The 14,570-nt window shown below is 46.3% G+C and overlaps 6 protein-coding genes across 6 annotated transcripts; 2 read left to right on the plus strand and 4 right to left on the minus strand.

Annotated features, from left to right (window-relative positions):
• Positions 1-292: 292 nt before the first annotated feature.
• On the minus strand, positions 293-1,495 carry LOC1277553 (18S rRNA aminocarboxypropyltransferase). Its single transcript, XM_317021.6, has 3 exons — positions 1,043-1,495; positions 797-981; positions 293-731 (listed from the first exon to the last, which is right to left on the minus strand). The coding sequence occupies exons 1-3, from the start codon at positions 1,384-1,386 to the stop codon at positions 337-339; spliced, it is 924 nt and encodes a 307-aa protein (XP_317021.5). The 5' UTR covers positions 1,387-1,495; the 3' UTR covers positions 293-336.
• A 146-nt stretch (positions 1,496-1,641) lies between these two features.
• Positions 1,642-2,523, minus strand: LOC1277552 (large ribosomal subunit protein mL62). The gene is made up of 3 exons (XM_061658164.1): positions 2,259-2,523; positions 2,017-2,199; positions 1,642-1,948 (listed from the first exon to the last, which is right to left on the minus strand). The coding sequence occupies exons 1-3, from the start codon at positions 2,427-2,429 to the stop codon at positions 1,694-1,696; spliced, it is 609 nt and encodes a 202-aa protein (XP_061514148.1). The 5' UTR covers positions 2,430-2,523; the 3' UTR covers positions 1,642-1,693.
• Positions 2,524-2,619: 96 nt separating this feature from the next.
• Positions 2,620-5,366, plus strand: LOC1277551 (SWI/SNF-related matrix-associated actin-dependent regulator of chromatin subfamily A-like protein 1). The gene is made up of 5 exons (XM_317019.4): positions 2,620-3,332; positions 3,394-4,420; positions 4,492-4,642; positions 4,713-4,844; positions 4,907-5,366. The coding sequence occupies exons 1-5, from the start codon at positions 2,882-2,884 to the stop codon at positions 5,312-5,314; spliced, it is 2,169 nt and encodes a 722-aa protein (XP_317019.4). The 5' UTR covers positions 2,620-2,881; the 3' UTR covers positions 5,315-5,366.
• On the minus strand, positions 4,695-7,354 carry LOC1277550 (U3 small nucleolar RNA-associated protein 6 homolog). Its single transcript, XM_061658159.1, has 2 exons — positions 5,390-7,354; positions 4,695-5,308 (listed from the first exon to the last, which is right to left on the minus strand). The coding sequence occupies exon 1, from the start codon at positions 7,208-7,210 to the stop codon at positions 5,390-5,392; it is 1,821 nt and encodes a 606-aa protein (XP_061514143.1). The 5' UTR covers positions 7,211-7,354; the 3' UTR covers positions 4,695-5,308.
• Positions 7,355-7,553: 199 nt separating this feature from the next.
• On the plus strand, positions 7,554-8,303 carry LOC1277549 (N-alpha-acetyltransferase 40). The gene has a single exon (XM_317017.5). The coding sequence runs from the start codon at positions 7,554-7,556 to the stop codon at positions 8,184-8,186; it is 633 nt and encodes a 210-aa protein (XP_317017.5). The 3' UTR covers positions 8,187-8,303.
• LOC133393381 (zinc finger protein 724-like) lies at positions 8,276-9,739 on the minus strand. The gene is made up of 2 exons (XM_061658163.1): positions 9,509-9,739; positions 8,276-9,441 (listed from the first exon to the last, which is right to left on the minus strand). Exons 1-2 carry the CDS (start codon positions 9,515-9,517, stop codon positions 8,320-8,322), a joined length of 1,131 nt encoding a protein of 376 aa, XP_061514147.1. The 5' UTR covers positions 9,518-9,739; the 3' UTR covers positions 8,276-8,319.
• Between the last annotated feature and the right edge of the window lie 4,831 nt (positions 9,740-14,570).

Here is a 14,570-nt window from a genome sequence, read left to right on the forward strand (position 1 = left end):
GTTGATTTTTATCGCTTTTGCTGGGCGACATTTTGGGGGACATCTGTCACTTTCTGCATACAAATTTCATTACCCCGCACCAGCCCTCCCCGATTTTTATACCGGAGCCCCAGGAAGAGAAATGTCAAGTCGAGAAATGTCATTTTGCTCTGAACAACTTCACCTTGTCATTTATAACACCTTGCAAAAAACGAGAAAAAATACCATCCTCTCTAGAGACAATGTGGAAAGCAACCCTGTTAGTTGTTAAAAAATGATAAAATACTGTAAAAATGCGTTAATTATTAAACCGTTTCAATGATGCAATATGTTAGATTTTATTTACAGCCTATTTCCCTAAGTGCTTGTAGCTTCTTTTACTGTTTCCACAGTATTTTTCGCCTTTTCATGCTCTATTACAATAGCCGGCTCTTCTTCATCATTCTCTTCCTCCTCCTCTTCTTCTTCCTCCTCTTCCTCTGATTCCTCTTCAGATTCAAAAGTGGGAAAGTCGCGTTCGCCCTGCAGCTCATCCTGTGCAGTTTCCAAGTATTGCTTCTGCACTTCCAGTATTTCCTTACTGTTGGCGCAACCAGCATACGCATCGAGAAGCTCCTGGTTGAGCTCGACGAACGAGTGGCCCCAGGAAAATTTGTTCAAATACCAAAGTGCTTCCTGCTTGTAGCCGGTAATATACATTGAGGCTGCGATCGCTTCAACGCACGACAGCTTGCACGGTTTGCCGTAGTTAACTGCAATAAAACAGAACATTCTATTCAAAATGCCAGCCTCGACGAAGGATTGCTACTAAAGTTACTCGGATTGGCCGCGACCAGGAACGGTAGCAATCGAGGATTCGGTGAGCGCATCTTATTAAACGGCGTTTCGTCCAGCCTTGCCCACGAACAGTCCACGACCGCAATGCCGGAAGATTTGATAATGTCCTTATCCTGGGGGCTGACACAGTTCACCCCGACGGGTGTTAGCACAAGGCCGGGAAATCTGTAGAAAAAGAAGATTATGTTGATTTCCTTTCACTTTGCTTCTTGCCGCGACCACTTACTTTTGTCCTAGCCTTAAGTTTTTGATCAATCCATGCCGGGCCAACTTCCGGCCCGAACACTTTTTCGGATCGCAGTGCTTTAAGTCCCACATGGCGACGGGAAATTTGGGCGGCTTTCCCACATCGAACTTGTTCTTCGGTTCCACCTCCTCCCCGCCCGAACTGTGGCCGGAACCGGATTGATCGCTTTCATCTTCCGATGCGGACGTGGAATCGCTTTCCACCGCTAAGTCTGATAGTTTCTCGGCCAGTGGGCGACTTTCCCGATCGCGATGGTTTTTCCGAAAGTGATTATTCTTGCGTCCTCTACCACTGCCACCACCGCCACCACGAGATTTGTTCATTTTTAGTCTGTATGGAGTTGTACACCTCGGTCACCGCTGTTTCGTTTGTTTACGTTCTCCGAGCTCCCCAAAAAACACGCCGACTTGACTGTCAGAAAACGTAAACATTGGCACACACGTGCAGAACCTATTGGAAAATGAGCTGTCAGAGCCATTTATCCAATTGGAGCATTTTTTCCTTTTTGCTATTGGAATTTTCTGTCTTGAGCTGCCTTCCACAGTGTCATCGCATTGAATAAAAAACATTAAACATCATTTAAACTCAAACGCGTTACTTTACTACACACATCTTTTGGAGGTCCTCCGCTTACAAAGGTGCTTGCCGCTGAGCCTTCGTCTCGGAACGCTTCCGCTTCATGGCCAACCGTTCCCGGGCAGCTTTCTCGTGCCGGCGGCGCAGTTTTTCCACCGTCTCTTCCGACGGTTCCGCCGAAACCGGCCGCTCGGCCTGGCGTATAAAGGTGCGCAGCTTTTCCAGCGCGTCCGCCGTGTTCATCTGCTGGGAGCGGGTCAGTTCGCTTTTAATTACGAGATATCCATCTTTGGTGATTCGTCCCTTGTGCTGCAAAGTTGTTAAGGTGTTAAATGAAGCGCAGATGGATAGTTTCCGGTGCACCAATCCACACTTACCAGCTGGGCTAACCGATTGCGCGTGTTTTCCGGCAGCCAGGTGGCTGTTTCCAAGTGAAATCGCAGATCCACCTTTGTGCTTACGGTGTTCACATTTTGTCCTCCCGGGCCACTGCTACGGCTGTACGAGATGGTTAGCTTTTCCAGCGGAATGTATCCGTTAAACGTTCCATCGGGCTTTGGCTAGATAGAATGGAACCGATCAGTTAGTTTTGCTAAACATTACACCCCATAACACTTACTGCGGGCGGTGGTGGTGTGTACAGTCGGAGGCTGCTATTCGGGTAGATGGTTTCCAGCGCCAGGTCACTCTTGTAGCTGTACTGTCGGTTGAGCACGTGAAACGATTGTCCCCCGGATAGCGTACGGCGCAGTGCAACCGTGCGAAGAAATGTGCCGACGAGTTTATTCATGGCAAAAGATTCACAAATTGGTGCGGTACAAATGCAGAGTTGCTCTGTTATGTATTTATTGTTTACGTACGGTTGCCAGCCGGTGTGCGAGTTTGCGTCAAATGTCAAATCGATGTGTGACAGATGGGCCATGCAGCAAAAATCACAAAAATTGTTCGTGTATTTACATGAACTTTTGTGAAATTTCCTCAAAAGTATTTTAAAATTTGGACAAAATCTTGAGTAAACTCGATTGATGGAATTAATTGTAATACACTCAACTATCATAGAATAATTTACATTAATTCCAGTTTAAAAACTCATTCACAACATGCCCATGCAGCAACAAAGGTCTCAGCAACTTCAATTTGCGCGGCAATCACAATTGTTGTGTGTGTGTTGTTTTGCAATGTTCGTGTTCGTTACCGTGCGATCAGTTCTCTGTTTTTGACCACTAATGTTATGTCCTGAAAATGTCCTGCACATCCGAGGAAATAGCCGAAAAGCGTCGAATGGCCATAGAACGGTTGAATGCGCGCAAAAAGTGTCTAGAAAGCCAAACCAACAGCAGTGGCGGTGGTAAAGCGACCACCGAACGAAGCAATGTCCTGCCAGCACAAGCAGCAGCAGCAGCAACAGGAGCGAACAACAAAACTCCGCTCACTATCAGTACATTTTACGGTGGCAATCAATCATCGTTTGGCAAATCGAGCTCATCGTTCCAGGCTAAGCGTGGCCCACCGGCGGTACCGTACGCCAAACCGGCACCGAAAAACGCAACACCCTCCAAGGTGGCACCGGTCTTCGTTCGGACGGTTACCTGTGCCTGTTCGATCGTGTCCGACACTCGGTTCGTCGTCGAAACCAATGGGTTCAACGAGCAGATGATCGACATTTTCAAACAAATTCCTTCCAAAAGTTACGGTAAAACACAAGTGCTGAGAGTCATTATTTCATTTCACTAAACCTTCCACTTTCGTTGCAGAACCAAACACGAAAAAGTGGACGTTCGAGATGAAGGATTACAGCCTGCTGCAGGAACGCATCGCCACCCTCAACCCGCACGTGGTGCTCGGTGGCATTCCCAAGTTTGTGATGCAAGAGTTTGCCAGTGGTCCGAAGCCAAAACCGAGCAGAATATGTCTGAATGCAATCGAACCATCCCTGGTGGAAAGCTTGCTTGCCTTCCAGAAGGAAGGAGTCGCATTCGCCATCGACAAGGGCGGACGGGCGCTGATTGCCGATGAGATGGGGCTGGGCAAAACGTACCAAGCGATCGCGGTCGCCGATTTCTACCAGCAAGATTGGCCACTGCTCGTCTGTACCACGGCCTCGACGCGCGACAGCTGGGCACACAAGATCCGTCAGCTGTTGCCGCACATTCCCGTGCACAGTATCGCAGCGCTGAACAGTGGCCAGGATTACATTGGCGAGTGTCGCGTGCTCATCGCCAGCTACTCGATGATGGAGCGCTGCGGCGAGAAGCTGCTCGATCGTGGCTTCGGTATGCTGATCTTTGACGAATCGCACACGCTGAAAAACTTTAAAGCGAAATGTACCACCGTCGCGATGGCGCTGGCCAAAAGGGCACGGCGCGTTGTGTTGCTGTCCGGAACGCCGGCCCTGTCGCGGCCGGTGGAACTGTTTACGCAGCTGCAGATGCTGGACGGTAAGTTTTGTAGCTTCAAGGAGTACAGTACGCGGTACTGTGCCGGCAAGCAGAGCAACTTTGGGTGGGATGCAACGGGGCAGTCGAATCTGGCTGAGCTGAATCTGCTGTTGGCGCGCAAGTTTATGATCCGCCGGACGAAGGACGAGGTCATGTCGGAGCTGACGGAGAAGAACCGGGAGACGGTCGTGCTCGATCCGTCCTATCTGTGGACGAACGAGGAGTTGGAGGGTAATATGAGCTCGTATGCGGCGGATTACAGCACCAGCAAGGGACGGCAGCGGGAGGAAGCGTTGATTAAATACTACAGCGTAACGGCGGAAGCGAAAGCACCGGCCGTATGGTAAGAATTAATGGTTTTTATCGCTGTTGGACTTTTTAAATAAGAATTTTGTTCTTTTGTTTCCCCAATAGTGCCTATCTGAAGGAAGTTGTAAAGGAGAATAAGAAGTTTATCGTGTTTGCGCACCATCACGTCATGCTCGATGCCATCGAGAAGAGTTTATCGAAGCAGAACGTTGACTTTATTCGTATCGATGGCTCAACGCGATCGGATCTACGTGGAGTAAGTTGGAGCGTAGCAAAGAAAGGATACAGAAACCCCTCTATTAACCCTCTTTCAAACCCTCCTCCAGGCATTGGTGGAAAGATTCCAATCGAAAGCAACCTGCCGCGCCGCTGTCCTCTCACTGAAAGCGTGTAATGCGGGCATTACACTTACCGCGGCTCATTTGGTGCTGTTTGCCGAGCTCGATTGGAACCCAAGTGTAGGTGACACCCATTTCCCCTTTATTTCCAAACGTTCTTTATCATAATCTCCCCCCTCCAGACCCTAGCACAGGCCGAAAGCCGCGCCCACCGTATCGGCCAGGCGGATAATGTCACCGTGCGCTACCTTCTCGCGAAGAAAACGGCCGACGACATCATCTGGACGATGTTGCAGCGCAAGCAGGAAACGCTCAGCCGCGTTGGCCTGTGCAATGAGGATTTCTCCGACGCATCCAGCGTGCAGGCGCCCTGCAATGCAGGGAATATAGAACCATTCCTTAACAAATCCCTCTCACCCGGTGGTGGACCGAGAAAAGGCACACTAGATGGGTTTGTGCAGCGCTCTAGCCCCGCTGTCCCGGCGAAGCAACAGCCAACAAGCAGTACAAACACAAAAGAAAACGCCTGCTTCGATAGCTTTCTCAGCCCGGACGATGATGATGATGATTTGGCAGGATTGGAACTGTAAGATAACGAAGAGGGGAAAAAGAAGAGTCGTACAAATTGTTTGTTACAGAAAACATTGCCTGTACGCTTTATTTACTTAATAACGAACGATGTACGGGTTGCGAATAAGCTCGTACTCCGCCATGAAGGTCGCGAACGAATCTTCGTCCAGCGCACCCTTTGCCCGCTCGTACAGTGACTGCATGTGCTTCGGCTGCCCGTGATCCCGCTCGAACTGCACGTACTGCAGCCATACGGTGGCATCCTGCTTGCCATAGAACAGCGTCATGTGCTCGTAACATTTGCGCCACTCGCTAACGTCGGGCGGCGTTTGGGACGATTCCAAGCTTGCCATCTTCGTGTGCAGCTCGAGCGGGGTGGTGTAGTTCCTGACCAGCCGCTGGTACTCGCTCCGCACCTTGGCCAGATTCTCGCCGACCGACGCCATCAGGTAGTCGAGGTACAGTGGCTGATAGTGGTTCGAAATGTCCGGCTCCTGGTCGATGGCCCGTCGAAACAGCTGCTCCAGTGTGCCCTGCAAAGCGGGCCGCTCGCTGTAGTATTGAAACATTTGCTTCCACAGCACCAGCCGACTGACACGTTCGGGGAGTGTGTTGAGGGCTTTGCGGAACGTGCGCTCCAGCTCGTCTGCGCCCACTTCCTGCAGGATTTGATAGCGCAGATAAGCCGACCAAACGTCGACCGAGGCGGGATACTGTTCCAGCCCTTTGTTGATCACCTTCATGACCAGCTCCTCGTTGGGGTTGCTGTTGTGTAGCAGCAGCTTCAAGTACTGCAGCAGCTTATCCTCGTCGAGCAGATCATCGATGAGCGCTCGCTTGAACGCACCGGCAAGCGCTTTCCGCTTCGCTTTCTCATCGTGCTCCGACTCCTCCAAGGAGTTCAGCTGAAGCATCGTATCAATGCACAGACTGTGCATTTTCTTCGTCGGCAACCGTTCGACCGCTTCCTTATACACGGCGAGACACCTTGCCAACCGTTCGTGCGGTTTCGTTTGCTCTGCTTCCTTCATCACGAACGCATCTCCCTCGAGCTCAAGCTTCGCCAGCAGATGCCACATGGCTTCCTGGTCCGTGAGCGTTTCGCGCATTTCCGCTACCGCTTGTCTTGCCAGCGCATTCGACAGCGGGCAGTGCTCCTTCAACTCCTTCAGCAGTTGTTCGTAAAACCGCATATCCTTATGCTCAAAGTTCCTGTACACCACCTGCGCCGTTTTGAGCGCTTTCTCCAGTTCCAGCTCTTGCGGCTCGTCCAGCGGTGGATCGTTCCCTTTACCCTTCACCACCAGTCCTTGCTTGCTTTCGCGTGCTTTTTCCACCACTTTCTTGCCCTCCTCCAGCTGAATCCCGATGAAGCCAATCGCCAGCTCGCGGCACTCCGGATGGCGCTGCAGACCGCGCAGCATGTAGTGTTTGGCCCGGGCCGCGTTGTTTGCCTGCCGGTACTCCCACTCGATCGCGCACAGCCACGCCTTCGGTTTGTCGCCGTGGTAGCCCAGCATTTGGTCGAGCACGCGCGACCCTTCGGTGAAGAACCGGCGCATCTGGCAGTACTGCAGGAAGTGGGTCCAGACGCGATACTCGGCCGCGAACCGGGCCATTGCCCGCTTGTACAGCACCCGCACCCGCTGGTGGATGCTCTGCTCCAGGCTGGTCCATTCCGCGCTGATGTGTAGCTTTTGGCGGCGCTGCAGCAGCAGATGAAACACGTTGCACTCGTACGCGATGTAGTTGATAAAGTCGGACAAACGCTTTGTGCGCCGCTCGATCTTGAAATCGTGATAGTGGCGCTTGTTTTTGATGCTTTGGATCTCTGCGTCGGTAAACAGGTTCAGGTGCTTCATGCACTCGTACTCGCGGATCGCCTGCTCACGGCGCAACTCGACTAGCTCGCTCATTGTGGCGTGTGTGGGGGGACTTTATGGTGAAAAAAGAAGAAACACGGTTTCTGGCCACGGGAAAATAAGGAAATTTTGTAGAAACACTTCCCCCGCGCAAGTGGGCCGATCCACGCACGTGCTTGTTTGTGTTGTTTTTGTTGCGTGGAGAACTGTCATTTCTGTTCGCATGGAAATTTGACATTTGTCAGACGGTTGACGGGCCCGCTGTCATCTAGCCGAAGCGATGCTGGAATACGCGCGTTTTGATCTGTTTTTAAAAAGCTTTCTGCAGCAGCGTCGTGTTTTGCACTCAAATCCTATTTAAATTTTACCTAAACAAGGCAAATACGACCGATCCACAATGTCCGTCACCGAAACAGTGTCCCGAAATCAGGCAACCTCCCAGCAAAAGTGTCTGCAGGTGGCCAACCAGCAAACAAACCCGCTGGCGGAGTTTCCCGAATACTTGTCCTACAAATGCACCGCAAGCGATGGAAAGGAGCTGCAATTGAAGCTACAGTGCAAGCGCAAGGCCGACATGGACCCGAAGCTGCTCAAGTGGGCGTTCAAGCTGGCGGAACGCAACGTGGGCCCACAGTACCGGGCGTGCAGTTTGGGCTGGCAGCCGAAGATCAAGCAGGCGGATCTGAACAAAGCCTGGGCCCGGTATCTGGTTGCGACGGATGTGGCCACCCGCAAGCCGGCTGCGTACACGATGTTTCGCTTCGATCTGGACTACGGCCGTAGCGTGCTGTACTGTTACGAGCTGCAGGTGGAGGCGGAATTCCAGCGCAAAGGGCTGGGCGCATTTATGATGAAAGCGTTGGAGCAGATGGCACGACATTTCTGCATGGAGCGGGTGGTACTGACGGTGCTGAAGAACAACGAGGACGGGATGCGGTTCTACCGGCGGCTCGGGTACGACGTGGACGAGATGTCGCCGGACAAGGAGGAAGATGCGGCGTATGAGATAATGAGCAAAGCAATGGTTTGAAATTGCGCTGAACTGAACTCTGATCTTACATTTTATGCATAAGGCGGGCGAAAAAACAAGACGCGAATCAATAAGCAAATACAAGACTGTACGATAGTGGCTATAGAGAATGCTAAATGCAATTGTATTCTCTTTAACTTTCATTCCCTGGCGAAGGGACTGTCTCCTCATGATCACCGTTCGTGACGGGTTCTTTAATCGGATCCAACAGTTCCTTCCCGTCCGTCTTTGGATGAAAGCGTTTGATATGCGTGAGGCAGTTGTGATACCAACGACAGCGTTTCCCACAGTAAGGACACCGGTACGAATGTTTCTGCTCCTCATGCAGCATGGTCTGATGCCTTTTCAGCGTTGCGCGACGACTGAACGATTCCCCGCAGGCGTCGCAACTGAACGGCAACTCGGTTTGCGCGTGCAGCACGGTGTGGCTGTTGAGCGACTGTTTGGTGGAGAACGTTTTGTCGCAAACGTCGCACCGGAACTCTTTAAACCCGAGATGCGACACCATGTGCTGGGCAAGGTGTGCCTTCTTCAGGAATGCTGCCTTGCACACCTCACACTCATGCCGTCGCTGGGGCGTTTTACCCTTCAGATGTTCGGTCCGGCGGCTGGGGATTACCTTTTGCACTATCTCACTGTCCTCCTGCTCCGTGTCCTGTGCTGACGATTGTGAACCTTCCTCTTGGGACGCTTCATCACTGTCCTCTGACCCTTCGGAGGCTTCTTTCGTTACGTTCGGTGTGCGCTTCACACACTGGTCGAATATGACCATCTCGCCGTGCAGTCGGGCCCGGTGATCCCTTAACCGTCCGGCCGTTTTGAACGCCGACGGACACTTCTTGCAGTGGAACCGGTTTTCCAACTCCGGATCGTCCGCCGGCGGATGCACCTGTTTGACGTGCGCGTCCAGGTTAACCCTCTGCCGGAACTTCATCGTACAGTGCGTGCAGGGAAAGTTTTTCTCGCGCAAATGAATGAGCATGTGTCGCACAAGGCTAGTCTTCTGCGTAAACGAGCGGGAACATTTTTCGCACAGGTACGGCTTATCCTTCGTGTGGACCGATTCGTGCCGACGAAGGCCACTCCGATCGGCAAACATTTTGCCACATTCCGGACATGCAATCGTCAGATGGCTGGGATTTTCATCGGAATACGCATTTTCATCCTCATCCTCGGTTGCTTTGTTTGCTGGAGTCGCTGGTGGTTCCAGCACTTGGTTGTCGCTCGCACTCGATGCAGAGCCATTTGCCGATGACTGAAGCAACACATGAAACAGGGTTTTAAAGCATTGAATTACCATTTTTCTTAACACAATACTTTACCTTCCGCATTTCGATGGACTGTTCATTGAAAACCAATTTTCTTCCTCACGAAATCCAACGCATCTGCCACCAAAAATTCCCCGAAATGTTGTTTTTGTTTGAACCAAGGAGGAATATAGAGGAGGTGTCTTCTTAGCGTTTGGCATGTTGCCATTTTGGAAATCAGTTTGACAACTGCCGTCGATTTTTGTTTACCAACAGAATCTACACACACAGTGATGATGCTGCTCAAGCTACAGGCACAATATCAGTGGAAGTATCTTATTTGAACTATTTTGTTGAAAGAAATAATCATTAGATGATTATACTTTCCTTCATCTTTGTTATTATAGGAACCATAAGCCAACTATGCTGTCCTGTTTTGCTTGCTTTTTCTGTCTGCGGGTTTAAACCTTATCACACTGAATATGAACGACAGGAAAGATTCATCGGGCGGATTGTGATGATAAAGAAGGGAAATTCCCTAAGTTACGGCCGGGTGAAGGTGAGCAAAATGATAGACCTGAATCTGGAAAATGTCCCGCTGCTGACGCAACAGTTCTACGACGATACATAACGACATCGAAATCATGCTGGGCACTGCAGTAACGAAGCAGGACGGTGCCATTGGGACATTGGCTACCACATCGGGTAGTATTAGGCGCACATTTCGACTGATTCAAATCCTGGCCGACCTACGATTGAGGGTGCCTGCTTGTGCAACGTGTGCGTACTGCGTACGGCGGCCGATGCCAAGCGGGTCAATGAGCAACTCGCATTAGAAAAGAAGGTGGCCATACTGTCCAAGAGCTTCATGGGACTCGAGGTGGCTGCCTATTGCGTGAGCTGTCTTCTGGCGATTATCACATTGAATATGAAAGAAGCGGCTTGTAACGTGAAGCACGTAGTAAAGATCGATATGTACCATGTTCTGTTGATCCGGATCGTGAACCGATGTGCGAAGAGTGATATGTAGGAACCCACATGTGCAGAATACGATAATAATTTTATAACTCACACCCGAGTAGTGAAACACAAGCATTTATTATACAACCCCATGCATCGCGAAAATAGATGCCTCCTGTAGGAAAGGACTCACGACCGTAAACAACAGACGTTTTCAGAACGCAAACCATATCTGAAATATTGTACAAGGGGCGCGAGGGTGTGTTGTTCGATTAGTCTAGAGTTAAAGCCAGGATACTATTAAAATTTCGTAGATCTTCATCCGTCATTTTAGAAACGAGAATCATACATAATAAGCTTTCAATCGATATCTACATAGCATCAGAAACTGTTGAGTAAATAATAGATGATATTTCTTTGATGAACTTATCTTTGATGTCAACCAATAATATATTTTCTCGGTTATCAATTAATTTTTTTTTCATTAATCAAATGCGTTCTCTTGTGATATTCTACCAGAGAGTTTGTAATATATAGAGGTTCATTTGATGATTGATTGATATGGAGTCATTCCTGAAATGATTCGTATATTCGTAAGATAATTCGTACAAAAAAATAACATGACGATGTTCTAATAAATGGTAACTACATTACTATTAACATGTAGAGTATAAGAATTTAACAAAAACTTTAACTTTAATTTGAAAAATGTGTAACAAATTGTTAAGTTACTGTTTTTCTAAATTTTTTAGCCGATTTTGAACGTCCTGCTATGCCTCTTTTAGATTGCTGGTTTTTTTCGTTAGCAATTTTTATGTTTTCATATTTTATTCTTATGCAAATACGTTGCTTTGCAAAGCTGCTTATTATTGGTAAGGGTATTTCAGGCATTTTTTTTACGATACGATTTGTCAATTTTTGCACGATACCTCTTGTTTTGGTTAATTTGCCATCAGGATGTAGTTTCTGGAAAATTTTTTCCATTTTAAATCCTTGCTTTAAAAACGATTCTGATGGAACAAACAATCCACCAATAGACAAATGGCGCAAGAATGATGGCGGGAAGCTATAGCTATGATCTGTAGTAAAGTGCAAGCTTTGCTTACCCAAATCTAGTTCCGGAAACTTATCTGCGTGTCTAGATGCTATGTATCCCATCACATATTCAAGACCATCGCTGTCCTGTTCTGGTAATTCGATCATCGTGCTACTTAATGAACTACCATCACTTGATAAAAAATCTTCTGCATCTCCTTCCGGTTCATCGAGAGTAGGCATGATATCACCAGAGGAGTAAAGTTCAGCTAACACGTAGTCGTCATTTCTCTCCTCTCGATATCCGTCATTTTCGTTTTCCTCTGCAATACGTTGCTCTATGGATACAGATTCATCTTGTGCCAGATGAGGACGAGGTAAATGGGTTTGGTTCTTTATAATACTAGGTGTTTTTCCCAGTACGATTGTTCTTATTCGATGTAAGCAGCTCATAGGTGTAGGATGGTCGTATACTCCTCCAAGTTGCCTCAGTTGAGAGAAAAAATTTTCCAACACATCTTGATTCAGCTGGAATAAAAATATAGAATGATGATAAGTATATACATATATATAATTTCAACTACCCATTACCTTATGTGTTGAAATGAATGTAATGCCGTGTTTTTGTTGCATATCTTCGAATATTAAACTTAGTGATGTTATTTGCATAAGCAACGACTTTTGAAAAATCTGCATGCCTGCCTTATCAATAATAGTCATTGTCGATATGAGATCGAACATGTCCTGTAATGCCTTCTTTTGATTTTCATTCCCTGTAAATGATTTCTTGTAATCTAATTTTGCAAAAGGCGTGTACGAATTAGATATGCTGAACCATAAGTCTACTACTTCTATAAAATCTGCCAACTTCGAGGCTTCGTCATTTTCAGGATAGTATTGTCTTAATGATATAGCTGTGGTACGCGAAAGAACTTGAGCGGCTCGTCGTACATTCTGCTTTTCATGAGAGGTCATTATAAGATGGTTTCTTGTTAACTTATATAACGGCGTTAACTCTGCCTGATCTCGTTTTGCCACTAAATCAAATAGAAGGTCCGCCTTAATAACCTGCCCTTTGTACAGGAATCCATGATCTATAAACCAATTTCTTAAAAGTTTTAGCAAATGGGGTGCATCGGGTACAATGTATACATTTTTATCCGTTTTTGGATGTTTAAAATACGGTTCAATAGGATTATGCACCCCTAATTCTCTCCAGCAACCTAAATTAGATGACGAGTTGTCACTAACAATAGCAACAACATTAATGTTTTGTTCGGCTAACTTTTGAATCAAAGTAACTATTATGTCTTTTGTCATTTTTTTATCAAACCCCAAGAAAACGGGTTGTTTCCATTTATGGAAAAGGCCTCTTGCCATAACTACCTGCAGGTAATTATATGGCCCTACAACTTCATCGGTAGCCTGATCATACTCCATCATCTTGCAAATTTTCATTTCATCGAAACTTAGGACGCATTCACGATCTCTAGGCTCCCATGTATTAGATAAAGTACCTACTAGTCTTATCATGTCTTCCAATATACCCTGACTTAAGTTAATTTTTTTCGCATAACGCAGCAAAGTGCTGAATGATGGAAGAGGATATTTCAAATCTTTTAATAGATATTTATAGGCTCTTGTGCTTAAATATTTTAAGGTTAATGCTGCACTGATTTCTTCTTTAGTCCAAATCACTCTCTTTTTTCTGTTTAAAATTAAATCAATTTGATTTGCTGATAATGTATTTTTGAGCAAATTCTTAATGGCCGAGATTTTGGTTGTTGATTTTTGTTTTTTATCGTGTACTTTTTTTAGAAATAAAATTTTCTTTTGCAAAAGCTTGTTTTCTGTGTTCAAACGTTCTAGATTGTTTCTTAAATTTCGGTTGTGCTCAGTTAATGTTTCATTAGTTTTTTGAACGTTTTGTAATTTCTTGAGCTCTAATTCTAAAGCTGCTATTTTTGCATCCTTTTCATTAGCTATGTTTTCGTTCAATGTTTCGTGTGAGGCATTATTACTGAGTGGGTTTTGGTAATCATGCTCTAAAACGTTTACATTGCAGCATGTTTCGGTGTTTTCTGGTTGTTCGACTGGGTCAATATTTGTATTAACCACAGTTGGGATAGCTGTAAAAATGATGAAAAGGATTATTATAAAAAATAGCTTGCAAGAATCATGAGTGTTAACACAAAACCAATACCTTTTAAGTGTAAACGTCGAATATTATTTGGAATGCTTGAGAGCGGTGTGTTCCCCAATTGGTAATCCTCTCTTCGAAAGTGTTGAGAACAAATTGCGGCACTTTTGTTCGGTGTCCAATTTTCATCACGGTCGCAAAACTGTATCCATTTCCAATACAAATCGTTTTCGGAAGGAAAACTATGGAAAACAATATCAAGGCCCCGTTGCTTTGCAGTGTTACTGTTGTTTCCACAAAACACCGCCGCACACGACCTATACGGCATTTTGATGTCTTAATCGAAGGAGAAATGTGTGTTATTATGATTGATTGGAAACATAACATAATAAATTATCAACTTACCTTTCAGATACTTTCAGATGCAGTATTCCGAAAAGTAACAATCTTACAGTTGTTTTTAATGCAAATAGGTCTATCAACAAGCAAGTACACTAACTAGAACTAAATTTACCATACACTCTATACACTAAATGAATGAGATCTATATTTATAATGTCTACTCTAACTCAATAGAAATATCATTGAAATAATATAACTAAAAATTTATACAGAAAATGTGCTTAATTTTAATCTCTATGTTTAGTGTTGTCAATAGTCACTCTGCAAGAAGTAAACACACAAGTTGTGTTGATTTGTTAATATAAAAAACACTGTTTTCTGAGCATATAGCCACGAATCTACCAAGAAAACATCGTAATAATTACCCGGAATGTGTTTATGAACCATTGAAGTAACACTTTGCACTCAATTTTTGATAAATGATCAAGTAAAATTTTCAAGACCTTCACCGAAGAAAATTTGCTTCAAATGTAAACATTATGTCTTTCATACACTCACACAAACATACACCAAGAGCGCGCGTCGGTTTTGACAACTGCCGTCGATCTGGGTTTTTTTTATTTTTCTATAACGCTGACGACCAAATGTTCTACATGACGA

Source organism: Anopheles gambiae, chromosome 3, assembly GCF_943734735.2.
Source record: "Anopheles gambiae chromosome 3, idAnoGambNW_F1_1, whole genome shotgun sequence".
NCBI lineage: Eukaryota > Metazoa > Arthropoda > Insecta > Diptera > Culicidae > Anopheles > Anopheles gambiae.